At 47.9% G+C, this 27,877-nt stretch overlaps 1 protein-coding gene across 2 annotated transcripts; it reads right to left on the reverse strand.

The window, feature by feature from the left end:
* Window positions 1–1,185: 1,185 nt before the first annotated feature.
* On the reverse strand, window positions 1,186–23,762 carry LOC133359114 (thioredoxin domain-containing protein 12-like). 2 transcript variants are annotated; one of them, XM_061577510.1, is made up of 8 exons: window positions 23,567–23,762; window positions 17,378–17,438; window positions 14,718–14,770; window positions 11,778–11,851; window positions 10,568–10,637; window positions 7,733–7,816; window positions 5,434–5,550; window positions 1,186–1,231 (listed from the first exon to the last, which is right to left on the reverse strand). In XM_061577510.1, exons 1-7 carry the CDS (start codon window positions 23,658–23,660, stop codon window positions 5,483–5,485), a joined length of 504 nt encoding a protein of 167 aa, XP_061433494.1. In that variant the 5' UTR covers window positions 23,661–23,762; the 3' UTR covers window positions 1,186–1,231; window positions 5,434–5,482. The 2 variants fall into 2 exon arrangements, with proteins under 2 accessions (XP_061433494.1, XP_061433493.1); XM_061577509.1 differs by lacking the exon at window positions 1,186–1,231 and having other exon boundaries at window positions 2,929–5,550; window positions 23,567–23,761.
* Between the last annotated feature and the right edge of the window lie 4,115 nt (window positions 23,763–27,877).

The following is a 27,877-nucleotide window of genomic DNA, read 5'->3' on the forward strand; positions in this document are numbered from 1 at the left end:
GAATTGCCAAATCTACACGAACTCTCTCTCTCTCTCCTGAAGTCCTCAAGTGGCTGGCTGACCTCGACTCTGGCATCTATCTCCTGGATATACACAAAGACTCCTTTACTTATGAAAGAGTTAAGTTCCAGACGTCGATTTCAAACACGTTGTACGGCATTTACAATAAACGTTCTGCAGGTGCATATGCCACTGGTTCTTCACGTTCTGTAGATGTAGATGCCACTGGTTCTTCACGTTCTGTAGATGTAGGTGCCACTGGTTCTTCACGTTCTGCAGATGTAGATGCCACTGGTTCTTCACGTTCTGTAGATGTAGATGCCACTGGTTCTTCACGTTCTGCAGATGTAGACGCCACTGGTTCTTCACGTTCTGCAGATGTAGATGCCACTGGTTCTTCACGTTCTGTAGATGTAGATGCCACTGGTTCTTCACATTCTGCAGATGTAGATGCCACTGGTTCTTCACGTTCTGCAGATGTAGGTGCCACTGGTTTTTTCACGTTCTGCAGATGTAGATGCCACTGGTTCTTCACGTTTTGCAGATGTTGATGCCACTGGTTCTTCACGTTCTGTAGATGTAAATGCCACTGGTTCTTCACGTTCTGCAGATGTAGATGCCACTGGTTCTTCACGTTCTGCAGATGTAGGTGCCACTGGTTCTTCACATTCTGCAGATGTAGATGCCACTGGTTCTTCACGTTCTGCAGATGTAGATGCCACTGGTTCTTCACGTTCTGCAGATGTAGATGCCACTGGTTCTTCACGTTCTGCAGATGTAGATGCCACTGGTTCTTCACGTTCTGCAGATGTAGATGCCACTGGTTCTTCACACTCTGCAGATGTAGATGCCACTGGTTCTCCACGTTCTGCAGATGTATATGCCACTGGTTCTTCACGTTTTGCAGATGTAGATGCCACTGGTTCTTCACGTTCTGCAGATGTAGATGCCACTGGTTCTTCACGTTATGTAGATGTAGATGCCACTGGTTCTTCATGTTCTGCAGATGTAGATGCCACTGGTTCGTCACGTTCTGCAGATGTAGATGCCACTGGTTCTTCATGTTCTGCAGATGTAGATGCCACTGGTTCGTCACGTTCTGCAGATGTAGATGCCACTGGTTCGTCACGTTCTGCAGATGTAGATGCCACTGGTTCTCCACGTTCTGTAGATGTAGATGCCACTGGTTCTTCACGTTCTGCAGATGTAGATGCCACTAGTTCTTCACGTTCTGCAGATGTAGATGCCACTGGTTCTTCACGTTATGTAGATGTAGATGCCACTGGTTCTTCATGTTCTGCAGATGTAGATGCCACTGGTTCGTCACGTTCTGCAGATGTAGATGCCACTGGTTCTTTATGTTCTGCAGATGTAGATGCCACTGGTTCGTCACGTTCTGCAGATGTACAATGAGGGAAAAAAGTATTTGATCCCCTGCTGATTTTGTACTTTGCCCACTGACAAAGAAATGATCGGTCTATAATTTTAATGGTAGGTTTATTTGAACAGTGAGAGACAGAATAACAACAAAAATCCAGAAAAACGCATGTCAAAAATGTTATAAATTGATTTGCATTTTAATGAGGGAAATAAGTATTTGACCCCCTCTCAATCAGAAAGATTTCTGGCTCCCAGGTGTCTTTAATACAGGTAACGAGCTGAGATTAGGAGCACACTCTTAAAGGGAGTGCTCCTAATCTCAGCTTGTTACCTGTATTAAAGACACCCGTTCACAGACGCAATCAATCAATCAGATTCCAAACTCTCCACCATGGCCAAGACCAAAAAGCTCTCCAAGGATGTCAGGGACAAGATTGTAGACCTACACAAGGCTGGAATGGGCTACAAGACCATCGCCAAGCAGCTTGGTGAGAAGGTGACAACAGTTGGTGCGATTATTCGCAAATGGAAGAAACACAAAAGAACTATCAATCTCCCTCGGCCTGGGGCTCCATGCAAGATCTCACCTCGTGGAGTTGCAATGATCATGAGAACGGTGAGGAATCAGCCCAGAACTACACGGGAGGATCTTGTCAATGATCTCAAGGCAGCTGGGACCATAGTCACCAAGAAAACAATTGGTAACACACTACGCCGTGAAGGACTGAAATCCTGCAGCGCACGCAAGGTCCCCCTGCTCAAGAAAGCACATATACATGCCCGTCTGAAGTTTGGCAATGGACATCTGAATTATTTAGAGGACAACTGGGTGAAAGTGTTGTGGTCAGATGAGACCAAAATGGAGCTCTTTGGCATCAACTCAACTCGCCGTGTTTGGAGGAGGAATGCTGCCTATGACCCCAAGAACACCATCCCCACCGTCAAACATGGAGGTGGAAACATTATGCTTTGGGGGTGTTTTTCTGCTAAGGGGACAGGACAACTTCACCGCATCAAAGGGACGATGGACGGGGCCATGTACCGTCAAATCTTGGGTGAGAACCTCCTTCCCTCAGCCAGGGCATTGAAAATGGGTCGTGGATGGGTATTCCAGCATGACAATGACCCAAAACACACGACCAAGGCAACAAAGGAGTGGCCCAAGAAGAAGCACATCAAGGTCCTTGAGTGGCCTAGCCAGTCTCCAGACCTTAATCCCATAGAAAATCTGTGGAGGGAGCTGAAGGTTCGAGTTGCCAAACGTCAGCCTCGAAACCTTTATGACTTGGAGAAGATCTGCAGAGGAGTGGGACAAAATCCCTCCTGAGATGTGTGCAAACCTGGTGTCCAACTACAAGAAACGTCTGACCACTGTGATTGCCAACAAGGGTTTTGCCACCAAGTACTAAGTCATGTTTTGCAGAGGGGTCAAATACTTATTTCCCTCATTAAAATGCAAATCAATTTATAACATTTTTGACATGCGTTTTTCGGGATTTTTTTGCTGTTATTCTGTCTCTCACCGTTAAAATAAACCTACCATGAAAATTATAGAATGATCATTTTATTGTCAGTGGGCAAACGTACAAAATCAGCAGGGGATCAAATACTTTTTAAATCCTTTATATTAAGTTCACTTGCTTGTTTGCTTGCTTGCGCGCTTACAACCGTGCAAATCTTTCGGTCGTTTTTTAACCCACTTCCCGTGATCCAATCGAGCTGACATTTTGCACACAGACTCGTTGTGCATGACAATGTATTTTCGCGAAAACATTTTCCCCAAAATTTTACACTTTTTAGGTAAAAAAAATTATATTTAATTACCATTTGCTTAATGGTGGCAGGCAATCATCTGACCCATAGGTGGCAGCCATCTCAAGCCAGAGGACGAGAGGACTCTAGCCGCCCGTTTCAAAGACCAATGTGGGCTGGGTTGTGGCCCATTGAACACGCATATAAAGGATTTATAGTGAAAAACTTTGTTTTTACGGGTTAATTTTTTTCCCTCGCTGTACATCACGTGAGGAGCGGTGGTGCAGTGCACGACGTTACGATCCCATAGCCCTCGGTTTGATTCCCGGACGTGGATAACAACGCCGGCGATCATTTTGAACGGCCACCAAACTTCCCCAAAGCTGCCCCGAATGAACGAGTAGCCGGTAAGAGCGGCATAGGCAGCTTAGTGCGGTGTGGCTGGCCAATGTGCAGAGCCTCGACAAAAGCCGCTCGCTAATCTGCACTTGCCCCAGGCAGTCCGTATGGCTGTTGGCAGGCTCCTTTGTCTTTGTTATAGGTCTACGCGTGTGCGTGCGTGTGCGTGTGATTAGGCATGTAACGATGCAGCCATTCATGGATACAAAATAGCTCACATTTATATCTAGGTAATTATATAGAAAACGTATATTTTTAATATTATTATTTCTGTAAATATATATTTATATAAGGATACCGATATATAAATATATAATTAGCTATATGGTTGGGATAGTAGCGCTGTGCGCTCGCCACTGCACGCAATCTAAGATCGAGTATATATTTACACGTAAAATATACAATCAGTTTTACATTGAAATACGCACGTTATTTAAGTTTGATCGTAAAAATATATATTTTTTAAAAACACGTCACGCTAACAAATCTTTTTTACGACCAATCTTAAACGACATCGCGCAGACTATTTGACGGCGTAATGGGTGCAAGCCACAGGGGGAAATGCTCTCCGCACGTTCGACCCCCAACCTCCATCGCACCGCCAATCGGAGGTGCCAATATCCACGCACCGTGAATTTCACGGCCGGGAATGGGCGGGTGGCAGAGGTCGCAACCGGGTACCCGATACCCGTACCCTACCCGATACCCGGCTACCCGTACCCGGCCGGGTACGGGTACGGGTAGGCCGTGAGTCACTGGTGAGTCACCGTTTGTCACTCATTTCCCAACGTCTTGTCTCTTCTCACAATTCAAGTTCCTAGAATCAACCCACCCGCGCCTGCAACGTGGCTTCATCCCAGAGGTCGCAATTGGGTACCCGATACCCGTACCCTACCCAGCCGGGTACGGGTAGCCGGGTATCGGGTACGGGTACCCGATTGCGATCCTGGTGCGGCCGGGTACGGGTAAGGAATCAAACCCGTTTGCGACCTCTGGCGGGTGGGGGGCGGGGAAGCGCCCGTCTCCGTTCACCGGCGCGGTGAAGTATGTCCAAACAAATTGCCGTGGTGGTGGATTTGCCACGGGGGGGGGGGCACATGTCACGGTGGGCGCATGGACGAGAGAGAGAGAGGACAAACGATACAAATGAAAGACGGTGAGAATCGAGACCAGAGCGAAATATCGATTAGAATCTGGGATCTGATCAAGAGTTTGCATCGTGACGATTTGTCGAAATATTTTGGGGGGGGGGGGGGGGGGCGCGGGGATGAATCGTTACATGCCTAGTGCATGTGTGTGTGCGTGTGTGCGTGTGTGTGTACGTCGGAGTGTAGCGGTGAACGCGCTGTGCTACGAAACCGGCGACCCGAGTTCGATTCCCGCTGGCGGCCAACACCGGTGACGATTATCTGAACCGGGGCCTCCCCTAGGTCAACTCGGCCTCAAATGATTACCTGGTGCGCGGTGTGTGTAAACATCGCCAATAGGGAGACAAAGGCGGTCGGGCGTGGTGCTGGCCACTCACCCCCTCGTGTGCCGTTCCGGCCTTCCGAGGTGTTCGCTAACAGCACTTGCCCCAACAGTCTGTTAAGGCTACACGGGGGATCTTTGTACTTGTATTTGTGCGTGTGTATGGGTTTATGTCTATGTGTGTGTGTGTGGCTTTATATGTGGATGTGTACGTGTACAAGTGTGCATCTGTGCATGAGTTTATGTGTGAAGGTGTACGCGTGTGTACGTGTGTGTGTACGTGTGTGTGTATATATGTGTATATATGTGTATATACGTGTATATATATGAACGCGTGTGTACGCGCGTGTGTGTGTTTATATGTGAAGGTGTATGTGTGTGTGTTTGTTTATATGTGAAGGTGTACGCGTGTGTATGTGTTTACGTGTGTACGTGTGTACGCGTGCGTGCAGGCTCAGCCCCCCTCTCCGCGGCGTTGGTGTCAGAGCTCGTCGCGCCCCGTCACGTCGCCCGTGAGCTTCTTCTCGGCCTCCGCCATGGATGCCAGCACTGGGGGCGGGGGGGAGGGAGGGAGGGAGGGCGGGGGGGAGGGAGGGCGGGGGGGAGGGAGGGAGGGAGGCGAGACGTCGCTTCGGGTGTGCGAGGGCGAGTGTGTGAGAGAGAGCGGGGTGTATGGGTCCGTGTGCGTGTGCGTGTGCGTGCGTGTGTGTGCGTGTGTGTGCGTGCGTGTGCGTGCGTGTGTGTGCGTGCGTGTGTGTGTGTGCGTGTGTGCGTGTGTGTGCGTGTGTGTGCGTGTGTGTGCGTGTGCGTGCGTGTGTGTGCGTGTGTGTGTGCGTGTGCGTGTGTGCGTGTGTGCGTGCGTGTGTGCGTGCGTGTGTGTGCGTGTTGGGGGAGCGGTGGTGTAGCGGTTAACGCGCTGCGCTATGAACCCGGCGACCCGGGTTCGATTCCCGCTCATGGCCAACACCGGTGACGATTATCTGAACCGGTCCCGGGCCTCCCCTAGATCGACTCAGCCTTAAATTAGTACCCCGGTGCGATTAGTAAACATCGCCACTGGGGTGACAAAGGCGGTCGGGCGTGGTGCTGGCCACCCACCCCCTTGTGTGCCGTTCCGGCCTTCATAGGTGCTCGCTAACAGCACCTGCCCCTACAGCCTGTTAAGGCTATATGGGAGATCTTTGTCTATCCTTGTGTGTGTGTGTGTGTGCGTGTGTGTACATGCGGAGCGGTCGTGTTACGATTAGCGCGGCCGTGCAACAAAACCCGGCGGCCCGAGTTCGATTTGCGCTCACGGCCAGTGACGAATATCTAAACTGGTCCCAGGCCTCCCCTAGGTCGGCTCAGCCTCAAACGAGTAGCTGGTGCGGTGTGTAAACATCGCTACTAGGGAGACAAAGGTGGTCGGGTGTGGTGCTGGTCACCCACCCCCTCGTGTGCCACCGTGCCGGCCTTCATAGGCGCTACTTGTTAACGGCACTTGCCCCGACAGTCTGTTTGGGCTACACGGGGGATCTTTGTCTTTGTGTGGGAGCGGTAGTGTGGTGATAATCGCGCCTCCGCTACGAACCCGGCGACCCCAGTTCGATTCCCGCTCACTGCCACCAACAACAGTCTGCTAAGGCTATTCTCGGGGGTGGTGGTGGTGGATCTTTATGTACGTGTGTGTACGTGTGTGTACGTGTGTGTACGTGTGTGTACGTGTGTGTACGTGTGTGTACGTGTGTGTGTGTACGTGTGTGTACGTGTAGGGGTTAGTGTGTGTGTGTGTACGTGTAGGGGTTAGTGTGTGTGTGTGTACGTGTAGGGGTTAGTGTGTGTGTGTGGGGGTTAGTGTGTGTGTGTGGGGGTTAGTGTGTGTGTGTTAGTGTGTGTGTGTATAGGGGTTAGTGTGTGTGTAGGGGTTAGTGTGTGTGTGTACGTGTAGGGGTTAGTGTGTGTGTGTGTGTGTCGGGGTTAGTGTGTGTGTGTGTGTAGGGGTTAGTGTGTGTGTGTATAGGGGTTAGTGTGTGTGTGTATAGGGGTTAGTGTGTGTGTAGGGGTTAGTGTGTGTGTGTTAGTGTGTGTGTGTATAGGGGTTAGTGTGTGTGTAGGGGTTAGTGTGTGTGTGTACGTGTAGGGGTTAGTGTGTGTGTGTACGTGTAGGGGTTAGTGTGTGTGTGTGTAGGGGTTAGTGTGTGTGTGTGTGTAGGGGTTAGTGTGTGTGTGTGTAGGGGTTAGTGTGTGTGTGTAGGGGTTAGTGTGTGTATGTGTAGGGGTTAGTGTGTGTATGTGTAGGGGTTAGTGTGTGTGTGTGTAGGGGTTAGTGTGTGTGTGTATATGTAGGGGTTAGTGTGTGTGTGTGGGGGTTAGTGTGTGTGTGTGTAGGGGTTAGTGTGTGTGTGTAGGGGTTAGTGTGTGTGTGTATATGTAGGGGTTAGTGTGTGTGTGTATATGTAGGGGTTAGTGTGTGTGTACGTGTATGTGTAGGGGTTAGTGTGTGTGTACGTGTATGTGTAGGGGTTAGTGTGTGTGTGTGTGTAGGGGTTAGTGTGTGTGTGTGTAGGGGTTAGTGTGTGTGTGTAGGGGGTTTGTGTGTGTAGGGGTTAGTGTGTGTGTGTGTGTTAGTGTGTGTGTGTAGGGGTTAGTGTGTGTGTGTATATGTAGGGGGTTAGTGCGTGTGTGTGTTAGTGTGTGTACGTGTGTGTGTTAGTGTGTGTGTGTGTACGTGTGTGTGTGGGCGCCCGCTCACCCTGGCTGGGCGAGCTGTAGAAGTACTTGTACTTGGGGTTGCCGTCCTCGTTAATAATCTCCGGGTGCACCTTGCCGTCCATGTCTGCGAGGGCACAAAGACAACGCACGCACGCAGACACAGAGAGACACAGAGAGACACAGAGAGACACAGAGAGACACAGAGAGACACAGAGAGACACAGAGAGACACAGACGCTCAGCCTGATCGGCCACACGGCAGTCAAGAGGCGTGGGATGCTGTGAAACCCGGAGCTTTGGACGGCGCCGCGGCGAGATGTTAACTACCTCGCCTGGTGTACAGGAGGTCGTGGGTTCGATCCCGACCCTGACGATGCCTGCTGCTGTATATTTGGAGTTTGTGTCTCTCTCTCTCATCATCACGTTGGATATGAGATGTTAACTACCTCGCCTGGTATGGAGGAGGTCGTGGGTTCGATCCCGACTCTCATCATCATCACGGTGGCTATGAGATGTTAACTACCTCGCCTGGTATGCAGGAGGTCGTGGGTTCTCTTCCGACCCTTGATCGCATGGGTTTTTCTCTTGGTCTTCCGGTTTTCCCCCCCACATTTAAGCGTCAACATGCATTCAGAGCAACTGGCTGCTGATATAAATTTCCACGCTATAAGCCACTTTTTATTGGCCTATCATTTGTGGCCGTATTTCTATTTTACCAAGTAAGTGGGCCTTACCTGGTCAAATATAAAAAGGAATAAAAAGTTAGTATTTCGATTTAAAGCTTTCGATGACTGCAGGGATTCATATTCTTGGTTCTTTCGGCTTGCCAAAAGCCGCTGTCAAGATTTGGAGGTCACGTGATACTTTATGCTCCTTGACGAAATAATTATTACTTTATTATTTCCCTTCTACGTGACTTTACCGAAAGAACCAAGAAGGGGTGAGATGGAGCAGTTCAACAATTCTCACGACGTTTCGGCCACAACGCAAGCAGCCGTCCGCAGGTGAAGATCAGGTCTGTCGGGGAGACAGCGTCTGAATGACCTGGTCTTCACCTGAGGACGGCTGCTTGCGTTGTGGCTGAAACGTCGTGAGAATTGTTTTATCATGTTTTATTTTTATTATTTTATTACTTCCCTTCTACGTGACTTTACCGAAAGAACCAAGAAGGGGTGAGATGGAGCAGTTCACAGCGGGCGACGGGAGTAGTTTACGAGATTCAGCAGTTTACGTAAGAGAGCGATGGAAATAGTTTGTGAGCGACGGGAGCGAGCTTGCGATTGAACCGGCGCGTCAAGTGCAGTCGTGTCACGGTCTCAAGCCCAGTCGCACGCGCAACGGATGTGAGTGACGTGAAAAAATGTTCTTCTGCGCTTAAATGTGGCCAAATGCTCGGTTTGCGAATTCCAACTGTTGGCTTAGACCAGTGGTTCTTAACCCGGGGACACACACACACACACCCCCCCCTGGGGGTCCGAGATGCCCTTTCTGGGGGTGCGAGACATGGCCACATTTATTCAGAAGGTAAAGCATCGAAAATACAAAATAAGCATGGGCACGTAAGTGATAACCACTTTGTGTCATCAAACCGATGTATTTATTTACATTTTTTTTTAACGATTAAGAAGCAAAGGGGTGCAAGCAGAGGTCGCAAACGGGTTTTGATTCCTTACCCGTACCCGGCCGCACCAGGGTCGCAATCGGGTACCCGTACCCGATACCCGGCTACCCGTACCCGGCCGGGTATCGGGTAGGGTACAGGTATCGAGTACCCAATTGCGACCTCTGGGATGAAGCCATGTTGCAGGCGTGGGTGGGTTGATTCTAGGAACTTGAATTGTGAGAAGAGACAAGACGTTGGGAAATGAGTGACAAACAGTTACTCACCAGTGACTCACCGCCTACCCGTACCCGTACCCGGCCGGGTACGGGTAGCCGGGTATCGGGTAGGGTATCGGGTACCCGGTTGGGACCTCTGGGTGCAAGGCTGCAGTAAAGGTTAAGAATCACTTGCTTAAACAAACATTATTTCTTTCCTCGGCAGCGTCGGTGGGTATGTGCCGCCCTCTGCTGGCTAATCATCCACTCTGCCTTTGACCGACTGCCTCTCCCCGTACGAAACAGGGAACACGTGGGCAGGTAGCAGAGGTCGCAACCGGGTACCCGATACCCGTACCCTACCTGATACCCGGCTACTCGTACCCGGCCGAGTACGGGTACGGGTACCCGTTTGCGACCCTGGTGCGGCCGGGTATGGGTAGGCCGTGAGTCACCGTTTGTCACTCATTTCCCAACGTCTTGTCTCTTCTCACAATTCAAGTTCCTAGAATCAACCCACCCGCGCCTGCAACATGGCTTCATCCCAGAGGTCACAATCAGGTACCCGTACCCTACCCGATGCTCGGCCGGGTACGGGTAGCCAGGTATCGGGTACGGGTGAGTGGGCGTGTTGACCCTTCCCCCCCCACCCTCTCCGACATCATCAACCAATCGCGGCGTTGCTCGGTGTTCGGTGGGGAGGTGCATGGGTGGGCGGAATTCCGGACACGCACGACAGACAGACAGACAGACAAATAATCCCTGGTGGGCAGTGTGGAACCTGTTGTTCCTACCTGTGTTAAAGCCCAGCGTGTGTCTGTACGGCGAGTGTCCCTTGTTTAACGCGCTCGCAGTGGCGCGAATAGACGTGTCGTCGGAAAGTGGCGAAGCCGAGTGTTAGTGGCGGATGGCGGCGGTTGTTGTTGTGGGTTATCAACTTATTTCTTCTTCCGAGACCCCCCCCCCCAATCATCGTCAGCTTCAACACGAGCAGTGGGTGCGGGTGGCTGGGGGAAGAGAGGGGGGGGGGTGGGGAGTGGTGACGGGCGACGTCTCACCGAGGAAGAGGATTCGGGGGATGTAGCCGCCGTCCGGACTGAACTCCGGTGCCTCTGGTTCGTCCTCATCCTGCACGGACGACACACGGTGGGTGGGCGGGTGGGTGGGTTGGCGGGTCGCGGGGTTGGGGCAGCAAAGAAGCAGCGTCAGTCAACGAGCGGAGCGGCCAGAGCACAGCAAGTTGGCGTAGTAGGGGGGGGGGGGCACAGGTGGTGCATCGGCCAGTCATCTCAGTCGGTCAACACACGGCACCTGGGCGTGTTCCCGTGACCTCCTGCCAGCCGGCGTTCCACACTTCACGTGGCCTTAAAGTGTACACATGGCCTGGCACAAGCGCCGTGGTGACATCAGCGTTGTTAGTCGTTATGTGCCGTGCCGGCCTGCATAGGTGCCGATCGCCAACAGCACTTGCCCCAACATTCTGTTCAGCTATACGGGGGATCTCTGTCCCTCGTCTTTGCCCTCCAGCAACAATGGAGGGCGGAGGAGCGATGCTCACAACAACGAGCGGAGGGCCGGGCGGCTACAACGCACAAGTGGTGCATCTGCCAGTCGTCTCAGTCGGTCAACACATGGCACCTAGATTTGTCCCGTGACCTTCTGCCACGTGGCCTTAAAGTGCACATAGCCCGGCACAAGCGCCGCGGTGACGTCACCGCCACTAAGTGGCGAATGACGGCTGTTGTGGCTGTTGTCGGTGTCAAGATCGGCCTCTGTGGAGGAAGCTCGTGACGGGCGCTACTGGGTCGGTTGGACGCAGTCGCCCTCCAACAACGGTGGAGGGCGGAGGTGCGACGCTCACAAAGTGGTACTCGTTTTTAAATCCTTTATATTAAGATCGCTTGCTTGCTTGCTTGCGCGCTTACGACCGTGCAAATCTTTCGGTCGTTTTTTAACCCACTTTCCGTGATCCAATCGAGCTGACATTTTGCGCACAGACTCGTTGTGCGTGACAATTTATTTTCGTGAAAATTTTTTTCCATAATTTTCCACTTTTTAGGAAAAAAACATTTTCATATTTAATTTCAAAGACCAATGTGATAAAAATGAAACTCTTACTCAAGAAAAACATAAATGAATAATAAAATAAAACCGATGCCACGCATATCAAGGATTTATAGTGAAAAACTTTGTTTTTACGGGTTGATTTTATCTACCCCCGAGGGTTATCATTGACACAGCGCTGGTCCCAGCCACCCAGCAACTCACCTCCACGTTCACCATCACAAAGTTGTGGCTCAGCTCGGCGATCTCCTTCGACAGCGCAAACTTCGGCTTCAGAGCTGCACACAGCAGAGGTGGTGGCATCGTCGTCGTCATCGTCATCATCGCTGTCGTGATTGACGTCGTCGTCAATAACACCGGCAAAATCATTGTAGATCATCATCGTCAGGCCGAATTGTAGATACGTTGAACTTCTTTCGTACCGCGCGTAGCCGACCGTGCCCATCGGAGGTGCGGGGGAAGGACGACAAACTAAACGCAAAAAGGAGTTCTAAATAATTCTAGATTTGAAGCTTTCGTGACTGCAAAGATTCATACTCTTAGTTCTTTCGGTAAAGTCACGTAGGTAAAAAATGAAATTAAAATTAATAAAAATTAAATGCAGCAAATCTGGCTGTGACGGTCCCACCTGATGACGGAGACTTGTGTTGCCTCCGAAACGTCGTGATTTTATCATTTTATTTTTTAATAATTTTAATTTCATTTTTTTCCTACGTGACTTTACCGAAAGAACTAAGAGTATGAGTTCTAAATAATTGACACTTCCAGCATTAAATATATTCATTGCCATTATCTTCATCATCATTAATTATTATCATCGGCACCACAGACATCGTTGTGATCGGCACCAACGTCGTAATTATCATCGTCATTATCGTCATCGACATTCATCTCCAACGGCATCACAATAATCGTCATCATCAATGGCATCATCATTTTTGGAATTGCTCTCACCATTGGCGTCGTCATAATCACCGTCGCAATAATCACCACCATCGACATTATCAGCTGGATCACAGGGGCTGATGTTTCAGACAATCGTCACCGGTGCTAGAGGCAGCGAGCCAATCAGTGACACTACCGCTCCCCAATAGATTGATGCGTCGTGCGTAACGCGTGGGTGTGTAGTGTAGCGGGTAGCGCTACGCTGCGCTACGAACCTGGTGACACGAGTTCGATTCCCGCTCACGGCCAACACCATCAGTGACGATTATCTGAACCGGTCCTGGGCCTCCCCTAGGTCGACTCGGCCTCAAATGAGTACCTGGAACGGTGTGTAGTAAACATCGCCACTGGAGAGATAAAGGCGGCCGGGCGTGGTGCTGGCCACCCACCCCCTCGTGTGCCGTGTCGGCCTTCATAGGTGCTCGCTGTGACAGCACTTGCCCCTACAGTCTGTTAAGGCTACACGGGGGATCTTTGTCTTTGTGCGCGTGCGTAACCTTCATCTGTACGTCGACTAAACTAATTTTTAATTGCCATTGTGACTCACGGCACAGTAAAAACAAAAACCACACACGCAACAGCTTTCAGGCATGCAGAAATACAGGACAGGCCACTAGGAGCGGTCTCTGGGGGGAGGGGTGGTGAGAGAGGGGGTGGAAATAGACCCGGCTAAAACAAATCGGCGGAAAATGCAAACCAGATGTAAATGAGGCGATACCAGCGGTCGGAAACCAAAATAACAAAGAGGACGGCCATTTTTTTTGTTCGAATTCGGTAACAAAAAATTAACCCGTAAAAACAAAGTTTTTCACTATAAATCCTTTATATGCGTGGCGGCTAGAGTCCTCTCGTCCTCTGGCTTGAGATGGCTGCCACCTATGGGTCAGGTGATTGCCTGCCACCATTAAGCAATTGGTAATTAAATATATTTTTTTTTACCTAAAAAGTGTAAAATTTAGGAATTTTTTTTCACGAAAATAAATTGTCACGCACAACGAGTCTGTGTGCAAAATGTCAGCTCGATTGGATCACGGGAAGTGGGTTAAAAAACGACCGAAAGATTTGCACGGTCGTAAGCGCGCAAGCAAGTGAACTTAATATAAAGGATTTAAAAAAACCCGTCAATATTTCAAGAATACGCAGAAAGGTGGCGGGTGTCCCTTGATAAATAAACGCCATTAGGCAGTCCCGTGAAGGTTTTGCCGATTCCCTGGGCTATACAAACCCAAATGATCGCTTCCCTATGCAAAACCCTAAGGAGGTCCCCGATCTGGTTTTACTGCTTCTCAAAGCACAGGAGGCTCCTCCACCCACGAACCGTCATAGTTACGACCCAAAGCCGCCCACAGTTGCGTTTCTGCCTGGGCCGCCACCGCCGTTGAAAGTTATCGCTGCCCCCCCCCACCGCCCCCCCAAAACCATATTTGCATTTTGAAAATAAAACATGCTTAAAATTGCTTTAAACTATTGTCATTGTAGTGCGTATTTAATGTGGCGCCGCACTCCGATGTTGTAGGAGAAAACATTTATTACAAAGTCTATTTAATTAAGTAGAACGTGTTGTCTATATTTATTTAAAGTTGCGCATTTTGATGTGACGTCACATTTCTCAACCCCCCCCCACCCCTCGTCACACATCGTCACAAATGTCTGACCCCACCCCCCCCCCCCCGAAGTGCGTGACGTCATTTATGGACGGCCCCTTACGAACAAACACCTCTGGAACCTAGCGTCAGGGGTCGGGATCAAACCCACGACCTCCTGTACACCAGGCGAGGTAGTTAACATATCCTAGCCACCGTGATGATGATGAGAGAGAGACATGCAAACTCCAAATATACAGCAGGCGTCAGGGTCGAGATGGAACCCACGACCTCCTGCACACCAGGCGAGGTAGCTAACATCTCCTAGCCACCGTCATGATGATGAGAGAGAGACGCCAACTCCACATATAAAGCAGCAGGCGTCGGGGTCGGGATGGAACCCACGTCCTCCTGCACACCAGGCGAGGTAGTTAACATCTCCTAGCCACCGTGATGATGATGAGAGAGAGAGAGACACGCAAACTCCACATATACAGCAGGCGTCGAGGGTCGGGATGGAACCCACGACCTCCTGCGTACCAGGCGAGGTAGTTAACATCTCCTAGCCACCACGGCGCCCCAATGTCGGTGAATGGCGAGGCGTGCGGGCGGTTACCTTTGCACGCTCCACACCAGGACTTGTGCACGATGAGCATGATGGGCAGTCCGCTGTCAGAGAGAAGGGGTGGAGGGGGGGGGCGCATGTTACACTGTTGCATACGGGACATCGCACGTCATCATTCTCCTGTCCCCTTCGACTGCTTGATGGTGGTGTCTCTTCGAGCGATATGCCGGGCGGTGGTGGCTATGCACGCGGCCTTTAAGCCGTCGCTGCGGAGGCGAGGGTTGCTGGATCACACGAATGTTGCAAAACATCCTTCCGGTTGGGTATCGAAGTAAGTGAATGTTGAAATGCGCAACTCTTATCACCTAGGTGGTCGCATGTGTGCACTGTTCATACATCGTAAGCTCCATTAAGCAGCTCTGTCGTGCATTTTCTACTGAACTGGTTTAAAGGTTTACTGAACCGGCTAAATGTCCGTCTGTAAAGAGTCTCAAACATAATGCAGCAGGGAAGAGTTCCACGCCGATAGCCCGCTGAGTAGGTGAGTGGGTGGGTAGGTGAGTGGGTGGGTGGCTGAGTGGGTGGGTGGCTGAGTGGGTGGGTGGCTGAGTGGGTGGGTGGCTGAGTGGGTGGGTGGCTGAGTGGGTGGGTGGCTGAGTGGGTGGGTGGATGACTGGATGGGTGGATGACTGGATAAGTGGGTGGGTGGGTGGCTGAGTGGGTGGGTGGCTGAGTGGGTGGGTGGCTGAGTGGGTGGGTGAGTGGATGACTGGATGAGTGGGTGGATGACTGAGTGGGTGGGTAAGTGAGTGGATGGGTGGATGACTGGATGAGTGGGTGGGTGGCTGAGTGGGTGGGTGGCTGAGTGGGTGGGTGGCTGAGTGGGTGGGTGGCTGAGTGGGTGGGTGGGTGAGTGTGTGGGTGGCTGAGTGGGTGGGTGAGTGGGTGGGTGGATGACTGGATGAGTGGGTGGATGACTGGATGAGTGGGTGGGTGAGTGGATGTACTAGCACACACACCACGTGTCCATCAGATCGAGTGGAACAGATTGGTGTAGACACTTGTACACGAAGGGCACACAGCTTGTAAATCAACCCTCTGTTTTATCGCTAGCCAGTGGAAGTAATCACGAATGGTCGGTGTGATACGCATGTGCTCAGCGTTGTAGCAAGTGTGGTGAATATCATCCGTTTCACTCTGATGGGATAGTGTGTGGGTTTTTCTCCGGGTGCTCGGGTTTCTTGATATAAAAACCCAATAGAGGACTTTCCAGTAGAAATGTTTTAATAGTAATTGGACCGTGTGTGTGTAGATGTTGAACTTCTTTCACACCGTACGTAGTCAACCATGCTAAACGGAGGTGCAGGGGAAGGACAAAATTATTCTTGTAGCTATTCATTCATCGATTAGCTATTCATATAGCCTATTACCGTAAAAGTTTGTCAATGTAGGATACTAAGAATCCTTAAGGGGCCTTATTGCGATTCCGATCGCCAGGCATTAATAATTAAAAGAGAGTGTATTCACTCGTTATGCACGAGAGACAAAGTGATCAGATAATTTTCACGTGTTTAATAGCATATTTACGTATTCGTTTAGGGTAATAGGTTTTCTTCATATTCATATAGCTAATCATTCGTTTATTAATATTATGCATGTGCTGAGCTGCATGAGTATGTAAGTACAGGTTCCTATGCGAGTGTAAATACAGCCCCTATGTATGTTGAACTTTTTTTCGCACCGTACATTGTCAACCGTGCTATGTATGCATCTATGTTGAACTTGATAATTGTTTTTTTTTACCCTTTTATCTGGCAACAAAACTGACACCTTTTTTTACAAAGAGTCATGTTTGCATAGACCACAATACCTGCAGTCGTAATGCAAACACAAAATATAACTGATAATGTATGCACTGTCCTTGAAGTTGATTGGTCCACACCGGAGACAGCTTTCCTTAGAGCCTAGTCTCACATGGTGTTGGACCAGATGACGCCAAAAGGCGCACAACTCAAAGACAATGCACCATCCAGAGTATGAGAACTCGGGGTAAGAATTTACACCATTGGAACCTCATTTGCCAGAAGAAAAATATGACCTCAACTTCAAGGACAGTGCATACATTATCAGAGTTATGTGTTTTGTTTGCATTACGACCGCAGGTATTGTGGTCAATGCAAACATGACTCATTGTAAAAAAAGGTGTCAGTTTTGTTTCCAGATAAAAGGGTAAAAAAAACAATTATCATATTTTTACTGGCAAATGAGGTTCCAATGGTGTAAATGCTTACCCCGAGCTCTCATACTCTGGATGGTGCATTGTCTTTGAGTTGTGCGCCTTTTGGCGTCATCTGGTCCAACACCATGTGAGACTAGGCTCTAAGGAAAGCTGTCTCGGGTGTGGACCAATCAACTTCAAGGACAGGGCACATTAATCAGAGTTATGTGTTTTGTTTGCATTACGACCGCAGGTATTGTGGTCTATGCAAACATGACTCCTTGTAAAAAAAGGTGTCAGTTTTGTTTCCAGATAAAAGGGTAAAAAACCAATTATCATATTTTTTTCTTCTGACAAATGAGGTTCCAATGGTATGTTGAACTTCTTACACACCCAACCGCGGGACATACATGCTATGCATGGATGTCCCGCTGGTAACCGCACACGCGTGACGGTGTACACGGAAGCACCCTCGTGTGTTCGTGCGCTTCACCTGGCCTTCGCCTCCTTGAGTGCGTCATCGTACGGCCGCCAGTTGATGTGCTCCCCAAATCCTGCGGCGACACAGCCACATCAGCGTCAACGTCAGCACGTGGGTCCATCAGGTGAGCCGGGGAGGGGGAGGGGTGACACTTAGGGGTGCCTTCGTCTTGAGCCTCAGAAAACGAAACCCTAAGATGCCCAACTGTGCCACGGTCTTTCCGATTGAAAGTTTGACAATGTAGGATACTAAGAATCCTTAAGGGGCCTTATCGCGATTCTGATCGTCAAGGCATTAATAGTGAAAAGAGAGGAGTGTTCACTCGTTATGCACGGGAGATAAAGCGATGAGATGATTTTCACGTGTTTAATAGCATAGTATTCGTTTACGGTAATAGGTTTTCTTAGGCCAATATCTACCTTGGACATTATCAATTAATCCTAAAGGTGCTGCCCTTAGCTTGGCTCTCTGGACCTTGTAAATTATCAATTAATCCTAACGACTCCTTAGCCTGGCTCTCTGAATCTCGAACATTAAACAACGGTGTCAGTCTGGCATTATTAACAACTCAGCCTAATGATTCCTAAGGAGGCTTTAGTATAACTTTTTAAATCCTTTATATTAAGTTCACTTGCTTGCTTGCGCGCTTACGACCGTGCAAATCTTTCGGTCGTTTCGTAACCCACTTCCCGTGATCCAATCGAGCTGACATTTTGCACACAGACTCGTTGTGCGTGACAATTTATTTTCGTGAAAATGTTTTTCCAAAATTTTCCACTTTTTAAGAAATTTTTTTTTCATATTTAATTTAAAATACCAATGTGATAAAAATGAAACTCTTACTCAAGAAAAACAGAAATTAATAATAAAATAAAACCGATGCCACGCATATAAAGGATTTATAGTGAAAAACTTTGTTTTTGCGGGTAAATTTTTTACAGACCAATTAAGACCTACCTGGTCACCCCGTGCCCTTATACATCTCAACATTCATGCTACAAAGTCCCATCGCAAGGGAGAAACACAAAAAAGACGAAAAAAAATGTTGCCCGCATTGAAACGGCTGTACGACGTATGGACCTGAAAACTCAATTTCCCTGCACAAGAATACGGGGCAAACCGTTTGGGTTGACAGGTACGCTTTAGTTTGGCTTGGATGTGTCTCAAACATTAACAACGGAGCCTAAGGAATTACCAAGGTGCCTTGGTCTGGCTCACCCGGCTCCGAGTCCCACCCTTCTGAACCGACAGATCTGTTGGAGAACACCGACTCACTTTCTGTGTCGTGTCAAAACAGGTTGATCGAGAAGCCACGTGTACAACCGGCATTCTTTTGCACATCATAGCTGCCAACTTTGTGCGTACGTTCAACTTTTTTCGCGCCCTACATAGCCAACCGTGGTGATCGGAAGGTGCGGCGAAAAGGACAAAAGGGCAGCTCTAAAAGAAACGAGTTTTGAATCTACTAGACACTCACCACTACGCGCTCCTACACACTCACTACTACACTACACATTCACTACTACACCACACTCACCACTACTCGCTCCTACACACTCACTACTACACTACACATTCACTACTACACATTCATTACTACACCACACTCACTACTACACTACATCCACTACTATACTACAACTACACTCACTACTACACTACACATTCATTACTACACCACACTCACTACTACACCACACTCACTATTACACTACATCCACTACTACACTACAACTACACTCACTACTACACTCACTACTACACTACAACTACACATTCACCACTACTCGCTCCTACACACTCACTACTATACTTCATTCACTACTACACATTCACTACTACACCACACTCACTATTACACTACATCCACTACTATACTACAACTCCACTCACTACTACACTCACTATTACACTACACATCCACTACTACACTACAACTACACTCACTATCACACTACATCCACTACTACACTACAACTACACTCACTACTATATGTATTTTGAACGTCTTTCGCACCGTATCTGCCAACCGTGCCGATCTAAAGGTTCGGGGGCGAGGACACAACAAATTAAACACAAAAAGCAGTTCTAAACAAATGAGTTTTCCATCTTGGCATACAAGAAGTAAAACGAAAAGCAGCATTTTTCCTATTTAAGAACCTTTAACAAAGTGCCGGAGCCACGATTCAGTGAACATACAAATCCGACACTTTAAAAGATTCTAGATTTGAAGCTTTCGTGACTGCAAGGATTCATATTGTTAGGTTTTTTCGGTAAAGTCACGTAGGTAAAACATTAAAATTAATAAAAGTAAAATAAAAATAAAATAAAAATCACGACGTTTCGGAGGCAACACAAGCTTGCGTCTTCAGGTGGAACCGTCACAGCCAAGATTGCTGTATCAAGTAAAAGCTCTTGCAATCTCTCATCTACTTGATACAGCTGTCGTGGCTGTGACGGTTCCACCTGAAGACGGAAGCTTGTGTTGCCTCCGAAACGTCGTGATTTTTATTTTATTTTACTTTTATTAATTTTAATTTTTTACCTACGTGACTTTACCGAAAAAAACCTAAGAATACTTTAAAAGATGCGCGCGTGATCATGCTTGGGCTTTCCACACAAGACCAAAGCCCCATCACCGGGATGGTGATGGGGCTTCGAAGTCCGCGTACGTTTCCAAATCGCTGACTCATTCCAAGCGATATTTTTTTAAATAAAACTAGAAATCCATTAGCCGAGAATGCCCCTGATACGATGGTCAGATCTCGGAAGCCATGCAAGGCGGTTGAGCCTGGAGACACGCCACGATACACACAAAGCCGGTGTCACAGGCCACCGTGGAGAAAAGGCGGTCAGCAGACCGACTGTGCAGCAAAGACCACCCCATTGCGCTGCACCGCAATGCTTCCTCACCTTCACCAACCCGCACTGCCCAGCGAGGTGAAGAATGGTCAAGTGACAATTAAGTGTGGTGTGGGGGAGGCTTTCATCCAGCAGTGGATTGACAGAGGTTCTGTAAAATAAATACATGGGGGAAGGCATGCGCGATTACTGGAGAAAACTCTACCATATAAATACTAATGACTGTTGTTGTCCTTCTCCCGCACCCCCGATTAGCACGCTTGGCCACGTACGGTGCGAAAGAAGTTCAACACGCAGTACACACATACACATGTGCAGTGACACAGCGCCGACTGCTGGCCAGCAGCGGAAACTGCGGTGAACAGTTAGCGCACACGCCATCGAGAATATACACACACGGGTGTGCCGGCAAGGCGGAGGAACTGGGGCAATGGTCACGGAAGAGCCGATTAGGGAGGCCCCCGGAACCCTCTGGTGGGTTCGAGAAGGGAGGTGCGGCTAGGGCGGAGCCAGGCCGCCGCCGAGGAGACTAAAACCAGCGGAGAGTCGAGAGCTCCGGGCTGTCGGTTCTAGGAGTGGCCTCGTCTCGTCGTCGCTGCCGCCTTCGCCCGATCATTGCGCGGGCAGACAGTAGTTGACCGTCTCGGTCGACGCCGTCGGTGCAACGCGGACAGGGCGGTCGTGTCTGGGCCGGGCCGTACGGCAGCGTGGTCGAGAGAGAGGAGGCCAGAGTTGGTGGTGTGAACGGGATAAATAGAGAGTCGGTGCCTCCTGCAACTGCCTCGCCTCCGACTGAGTGTGTGCGCCGTACACCACAAGCGCGCACACGCACACGCCGGGAGGAAGGAGGACACTACACATACATGCACTGCGGTCCTTCGCGTGCGGCAAGTTTTTATATTTGATGTTTTATAACTTTATTTTGAAATTATAATTTGTATTTCTCACGTATTTAAAAACTATTTTTTTATTTTACCAACTAAAGCCCATTGAGCTCTATAGCTCCTTTTCAAAAGCAACAAGTGACAGCTCGACGAAGTGGCTTATCACGTGGAAATGTATAGCAGTCAAATATTCTAAACGCGTGATGATGAATCGAAATGTGGAGGGAAAAACAGGAGGATCCGGAGAAAAACCCATGTCGGGATCGAACCCACGACCTCCTGTATACCAGGCGAGGTAGTTAACATCTCCTAGCCACCGTGATGATGATGAGAGAGAGACACGCAAACTCCAAATATACAGCAGCAAGCATCAGGGTTGGGATCGAACCCACGACCTCCTGTATACCAGGCGAGGTAGTTAACATCTCCTAGCCACCGTGATGATGAGAGAGAGACACGCAAACTCCAAATATACCGCAGGCGTCAGGGTCGGGATCGAACCCACGACCTCCTGTACACCAGGCGAGGTAGTTAACATCTCCTAGCCACCGTGATGATGATGAGAGAGAGATACGCAAACTCCAAATATACAGCAGGCGTCAAGGGTCGGGATCGAACCCACGACCTCCTGTAGACCATGTGAGGTAGTTAACATCTCCTAGCCACCGTGATGATGATGAGAGAGATACGCAAACTCCAAATATACAGCAGGCGTCAAGGGTCGGGATCGAACCCACGACCTCCTGTAGACCATGTGAGGTAGTTAACATCTCCTAGCCACCTAGGCACTCACTACTGTTGCGGAACGCTTCTCGCTCGTTAAGCGAGGTGTGCCTGCACCTTTCCAACGAACACGCATTGCCTATCGATCTCTCCCGAGGGGCTCTCTCTATAGAGCTCCCTCTGGGGCCGTGGTTTCTTTACCAGGGGGTGCACGCAACCACCGTTGCGAGATGTTGACTACCTCGCCTGGTATACAGGAGGTCGTGGGTTCGATTACGACCCTGACGATGCCTGCTGCTGCTGTAGATTTAGAGTTGGTGGTGTTTCTCTCTCATCATCAAAGTTGCGAGATGTTAACTACCTCGCCTGGTATACAGGAAAGTCATGGGTTCGATCTCGATCCATGACGATGCCTGCTGCTGTATATTTGTAGTTTGCGGTGTTTCTCTCTCATCATCACCACAGTTGAGAGATGTCAACTACCTCGCCTGGTGTACAAGAGGTCGTGGGTTCGATTCTGACCCTGACGATGCCTGCTGCTGTATATTTAGAGTTGGTGGTGTTTCTCTCTCATCATCATCATCACGGTGGCTAGGAGATGTTGACTACCTCGCCTGGTATGCAGGAGGTCGTGGGTTCGATCCCGACCCTGACGATGCTGTTGCTGTATATTTAGAGTTGGTGGTGTTTCTCTCTCATCATAATTATCACAGTTGAGAGATGTTGACTACATCGCCTGGTGTACAGGAGGTCGTGGGTTCGATCCCGACCTTGACGATGCTGTTGCTGTATATTTAGAGTTGGTGGTGTTTCTCTCTCATCATCATCATCACAGTTGAGAGATGTTGACTACATCGCCTGGTACACAGGAGGTCGTGGGTTCGATCCCGACCTTGACGATGCTGTTGCTGTATATTTAGAGTTGGTGGTGTTTCTCTCTCATCATCATTATCACAGTTGAGAGATGTTGACTACATCGCCTGGTGTACAGGAGGTCGTGGGTTCGATCCCGACCCTGACGATGCCTGCTGCTGTATATTTGGAGTTTGCGTGTCTCTCTCTCATCATCATCACAGTTGAGAGATGTTGACTACCTCGCCTGGTATGCAAGAGGTCTCTCTCAAATTTACAATCAACATCACGCGTTTTAAGATTTATTTATTTAACTGCTAAACATTTCCACATGATGATGATGATGATAAAACCAAACTTCCTTGAGCACGATCATTCGCGCTGCGGTAAAAAGGAGATTTAAACCTCGGCAGCTCGATGAGGCCTTACGCCCCGGGTTAAAGTAAAACCTCAGAAAATCGAAGAATGATTAAACGGATCAATGCGACAATGTTAAACGCGTTGCAGGCGCAAGTGTGGAAAGTTAAGAACCGTAAAACGTACGCATGGCACACGGGGAAAAAAAACCCTTTAGCCGTAACTTTAATATTAAGTCTTTTTTTTCGCATTCAATAAGCCGAAATCTGCTCCTTTTTCGATGTTTAACATTCGGCCGTCTCTCTGTTATCTGCGAAACAATCAACTTTATTTTCTGGTTTGACCAAAGGTTCCCATTGACTTAGAAGACAAATACAATTTCAACGAGAACACCGGGTAGGCCTAGTCACGGAGCCTTACGACTTTCCTAGCCGCGCTGCCGGCTTCGGCTCTCCAATCCCCGCAACACAACCCCAACCCCCCCCCCCCACCCGGCTTCGTGGTTTTTCAACCTTTCACTCACCTCGGCCACGATTCCCTTCCTGAGCATCGGTCGCAGATGCCCACGGGAGAAGCAACATCGTCGGCAACACAAGCAGCAGCATCAGCAGCAGCATCTTTATTGTTTACGAGGAGCGCTTCGAAACGTTCCTTCGGTGAGAACAAAAACTTTGGCCGATCAATGGGGCGGAGGCGGCGTTTTCAGGGCGCGAAATGCCGCCATCCCATTGGTCGGTTGGCAGTTTTTCGTCGCCGTCGAATTTTGCATAGAAGGCAAAAACTGTCAACTCCCTTGTATGACTACACTACATTATACACTATATTATACACTATACACTACATTATACACTACATTATATACTATATTGTACACTACATTATACACTACATTGTACACTACACTACATTATACACTACATTATACACTATACACTACACTATACACTACATTACACACTACACTATACACTACATTGTACACTACATTATACACCACACTATATACTACATTACACACTACACTATACACTACACTATACACTACATTATACACTACATTATATACTACACTATACACTACACTATACACTACACTATACACTACATTATACACTACACTATACACTACACTATACACTACATTATATACTACACTATACACTACACTATACACTACATTATACACTACACTATACACTACATTATACACTATACACTACACTATACACTACATTACACACTACACTATACACTACACTATACACTACATTATACACTACATTATACACTATACACTACATTATACACTACACTATACACTACACTATACACTACATTATACACTATACACTACACTATACACTACATTATACACTATACACTACATTATACACTACACTATACACTACACTACATTATACACTACACTACATTATACACTACATTATACACTATACACTACATTATACACTATACACTACACTATACACTACATTATATATTCGTTACTAGTTCAGCACACCGGTGCGTTGGAGAAAAAAACCTCATTAATTAGCTGTCGGGTGGTGGCGGGTTTAATGACACATTCATATTTACGCGATCTAAAAAGAAAAACACTTATGGATAATATCGGTAGCGAAAGTCATAATGCATTAAACCCAAAAAGCAATCGTGTTAGCACTAGACAAGCCGGAAGGCAGCAGTAGCAGCCATCCGATGGTGGCGAGGAGATGTTAACTACCTCGCCTGGGATGCAGGAGGTCGTGGGTTCGATCCCGATCCTGACGATGCCTGCTGCTGTATATTTGGAGTTTGCGGTGTCTCTCTCTCTCGCGTGGTCACGCGGATTTTTCTCCGGGTCCTCCGCCTTTCTCCTCCACATTTAGAATCAACATCACGCGTTTAGGGTTATTTTTAAATCCTTTATATTAAGTTCGCTTGCTTGCTTGCGCGCTTACGACCGTGCAACTCTTTCGGTCGTTTTTTATTTAAATCCTTTATATTAAGTTCGCTTGCTTGCTTGTGCGCTTACAACCGTGCAAATCTTTCGGTCGTTTTTTAACCCACTTCCCGTGATCCAATCGAGCTGGCATTTTCCACACAAACTCGTTGTGCGTGACAATTAATTTTCGTGAAATTTTTTTCCCAAAATGTTACACTTTTTAGGAACAAAAAATTATATGTAATTACCAATTGCTTAATGGTGGCAGACAATCATCTGACCCATAGGTGGCAGCCATCTCAAGCCAGAGGACGAGAGGACTCTAGCCGCCACGCATATAAAGGATTTATAGTGAAAAACTTTGTTTTTACGGGTTATACTTGTTCTGCTGTGCGTTTCCACGTGGCGATAAGCTCCACTTCGTTGAGCCATCATTTGCAAGGCCAGGTCGCTTCTTAAAAATTAACCCGTAAAAACAAAGTTTTTCACTATAAATCCTTTATATGCGTGGCGGCGAGAGTCCTCTCGTCCTCTGGCTTGAGATGGCTGCCACCTATGGGTCAGATGATTGTCTGCCACCATTAAGCAATTGGTAATTAAATATTTTTAAAAAATCCTAAAAGGTGTAAAATTTTGGAAAAATTTTTTCACGAAAATACATTGTCACGCACAACGAGTCTGTGTGCAAAATGTCAGCTCGATTGGATCACGGGAAGCGGGTTAAAAAAACGACCAAAAGATTTGCACGGTCGTAAGCAAGCAAGCGAACTTAATATAAAGGATTTAAAAAGAGCTACGTCGCTCTGTGGCCTTAAAAATTATAATATTCCGACTGATGCTCCTGCTGTTGTGGGGTGACTCATGCAGCCAGCTATGGCTGCAGGGTTTTGGTGGTACATGTTGTTTATGTCGTTTATTGTGAAAATTCCGTCACAGTTCCTATGATCACTGTTTCATTGCTTTCATGGCTTTATTTTGGTGATTTCGAAAAGTGTATTGGTTTGGCCATGTTTGTTTGTTGTAGTACAGAGTTAGACTGATGGCCTTAATCTAAGTTGTCTTGTGGTTGTTGTTGTTGTTTGACTTGCATCCCGCTGGGATTTGTGCACACAGCGTTGGTGTACGGTGTTTTTTTCTGCAATATTTTTCTGTCTTTTCTTGGATTTTCTGTTTGCACATATTCACTTTAAGATGTTTTTTTTGTTCATGTTTTTGTTTTTTGTTTGTTGCGGTTGCACCCGATTCAAGAGCCGAATGGCTCACAGGGCTCTATACCTAATAAGTGAACATGAACTTGAACTTACCTTGTGAAATAAAAGAGTTTAGATTAGCAGGTGCCAACAATCGCCAAAAGCTCTGCGGTCCTCTATATATATCAATTCGTCGTCGGCCAATTGATGAGTATATGTACATGTGGGAGGAAACCGGAGCACCCGGTCAAAAAACTAAATCACGCGTGCGAGGGGGAAGCACTCGATCCCACACAGATGGAACACGTGGAGGCCACGCATCTTGCTGCGCTGACTTCTCCTGGCATGCCTCGGGGTTACGGCCACCTTCTCGGCGCTCATGCGAGTTTCACAGCAACGTCCGTGTGCGGTGATCCATCAACCACCCTCGCTGCTTGCTTGCCTCCACATTGCGCTGGATTGCGGGCAGCAACGTGGAGCAATCACAGCCCCGCTCTACCCACCAGCGCCCGGTTACACTGCCGCTTCAGTACTCTTAGGTTTTTTCGGTAAAGTCACGTCGGTCAAAAATTTAAATTAATACAAGTAAAATAAAATAAAATTCACGACGTTTCGGAAGCAACACAAGCCTCCGTCTTCAGGTGGAACCATCACAGCCACGACAGCTGTATCAAGTAAATGAGAGATCACAAGAAATACCACCCCGTATATATAATGGTTAAGGGGGGAAGGGTCAGGTAAGGTGAGGCTTAAGACCAATTTTTTAATTTGTTTTATTTTACTTTTATTAATTCAAATTTTTTACCTACGTGACTTTACCGAAAAAACCTAAGAGTATGAATCCTTGCAGTCACGAAAGCTTCAAATCTAGAATTGCTGCTTCAGTGCCATCAACATCGAAAACGGACGATGGGCAAACACGCCGGCAGGAGGCAGTAGAACACAGCACGGAGGACGCAGACTCGTACCACTGATCAGTTTAACGCGTCGGCTTTTGCGATCAGAACTATTCAATACACTGGTCAACAAAAAGAAAACATTTTTTTCTGGCCTGGACTTTTGCAGCTGTTTTAGACTAATTTCACAGCGTGCCGATTCCAAATCGGATCTCAGATTTGCTCCATCACATCTCATTTTGATGCTATCGGCATACCCCATTTTCATTGATTTTACCCGAAATTAACTCTGTCGCTTACGATTGCAAGTTGTTGCGAGTCAGTGACTGCTTTAGTGTTAAAATATGGTGCTGTATTTTTAGGATAGTGTGTTTATAATATAATTTTATGTAGATATCCACATTTATTTAATATTTTTCTTCTGCGGTTTTGATTGAAAATGCAATATTTGATATCTCAAAAACCTGATGTGATAGACAAAAACTGATGCCATATTTGGAATGAGCACCCCAAAATTACCTTATAACCGTTGGAATACCTTATGCCAGAAAAAAAGTGTATTGACCAGTGTAATAAAGGTGTTTGGGTCAGATCGCGTTATTTATAAATGTGTCGTAACCCTCCACCACCCGACACGGCCAAACAGCAAAAAAGTGTCACGTTTTTCAAAGAACAAAATAATTCACTTATTTAGCCCAACGGTGTGTTGAAGAGAAAAGCTGATGAAGCTGATTGTAATCACCAGCGAAATGTCGTACTACTCAACTTTTTAAAAATGCTGTTGATTCTCTCTTCAACACACCGGT

Source organism: Lethenteron reissneri, chromosome 64, assembly GCF_015708825.2.
Source record: "Lethenteron reissneri isolate LAM-NWPU_2019-01 chromosome 64, ASM1570882v1, whole genome shotgun sequence".
In the NCBI taxonomy this organism is placed as follows: Eukaryota; Metazoa; Chordata; class Hyperoartia; order Petromyzontiformes; family Petromyzontidae; genus Lethenteron; species Lethenteron reissneri.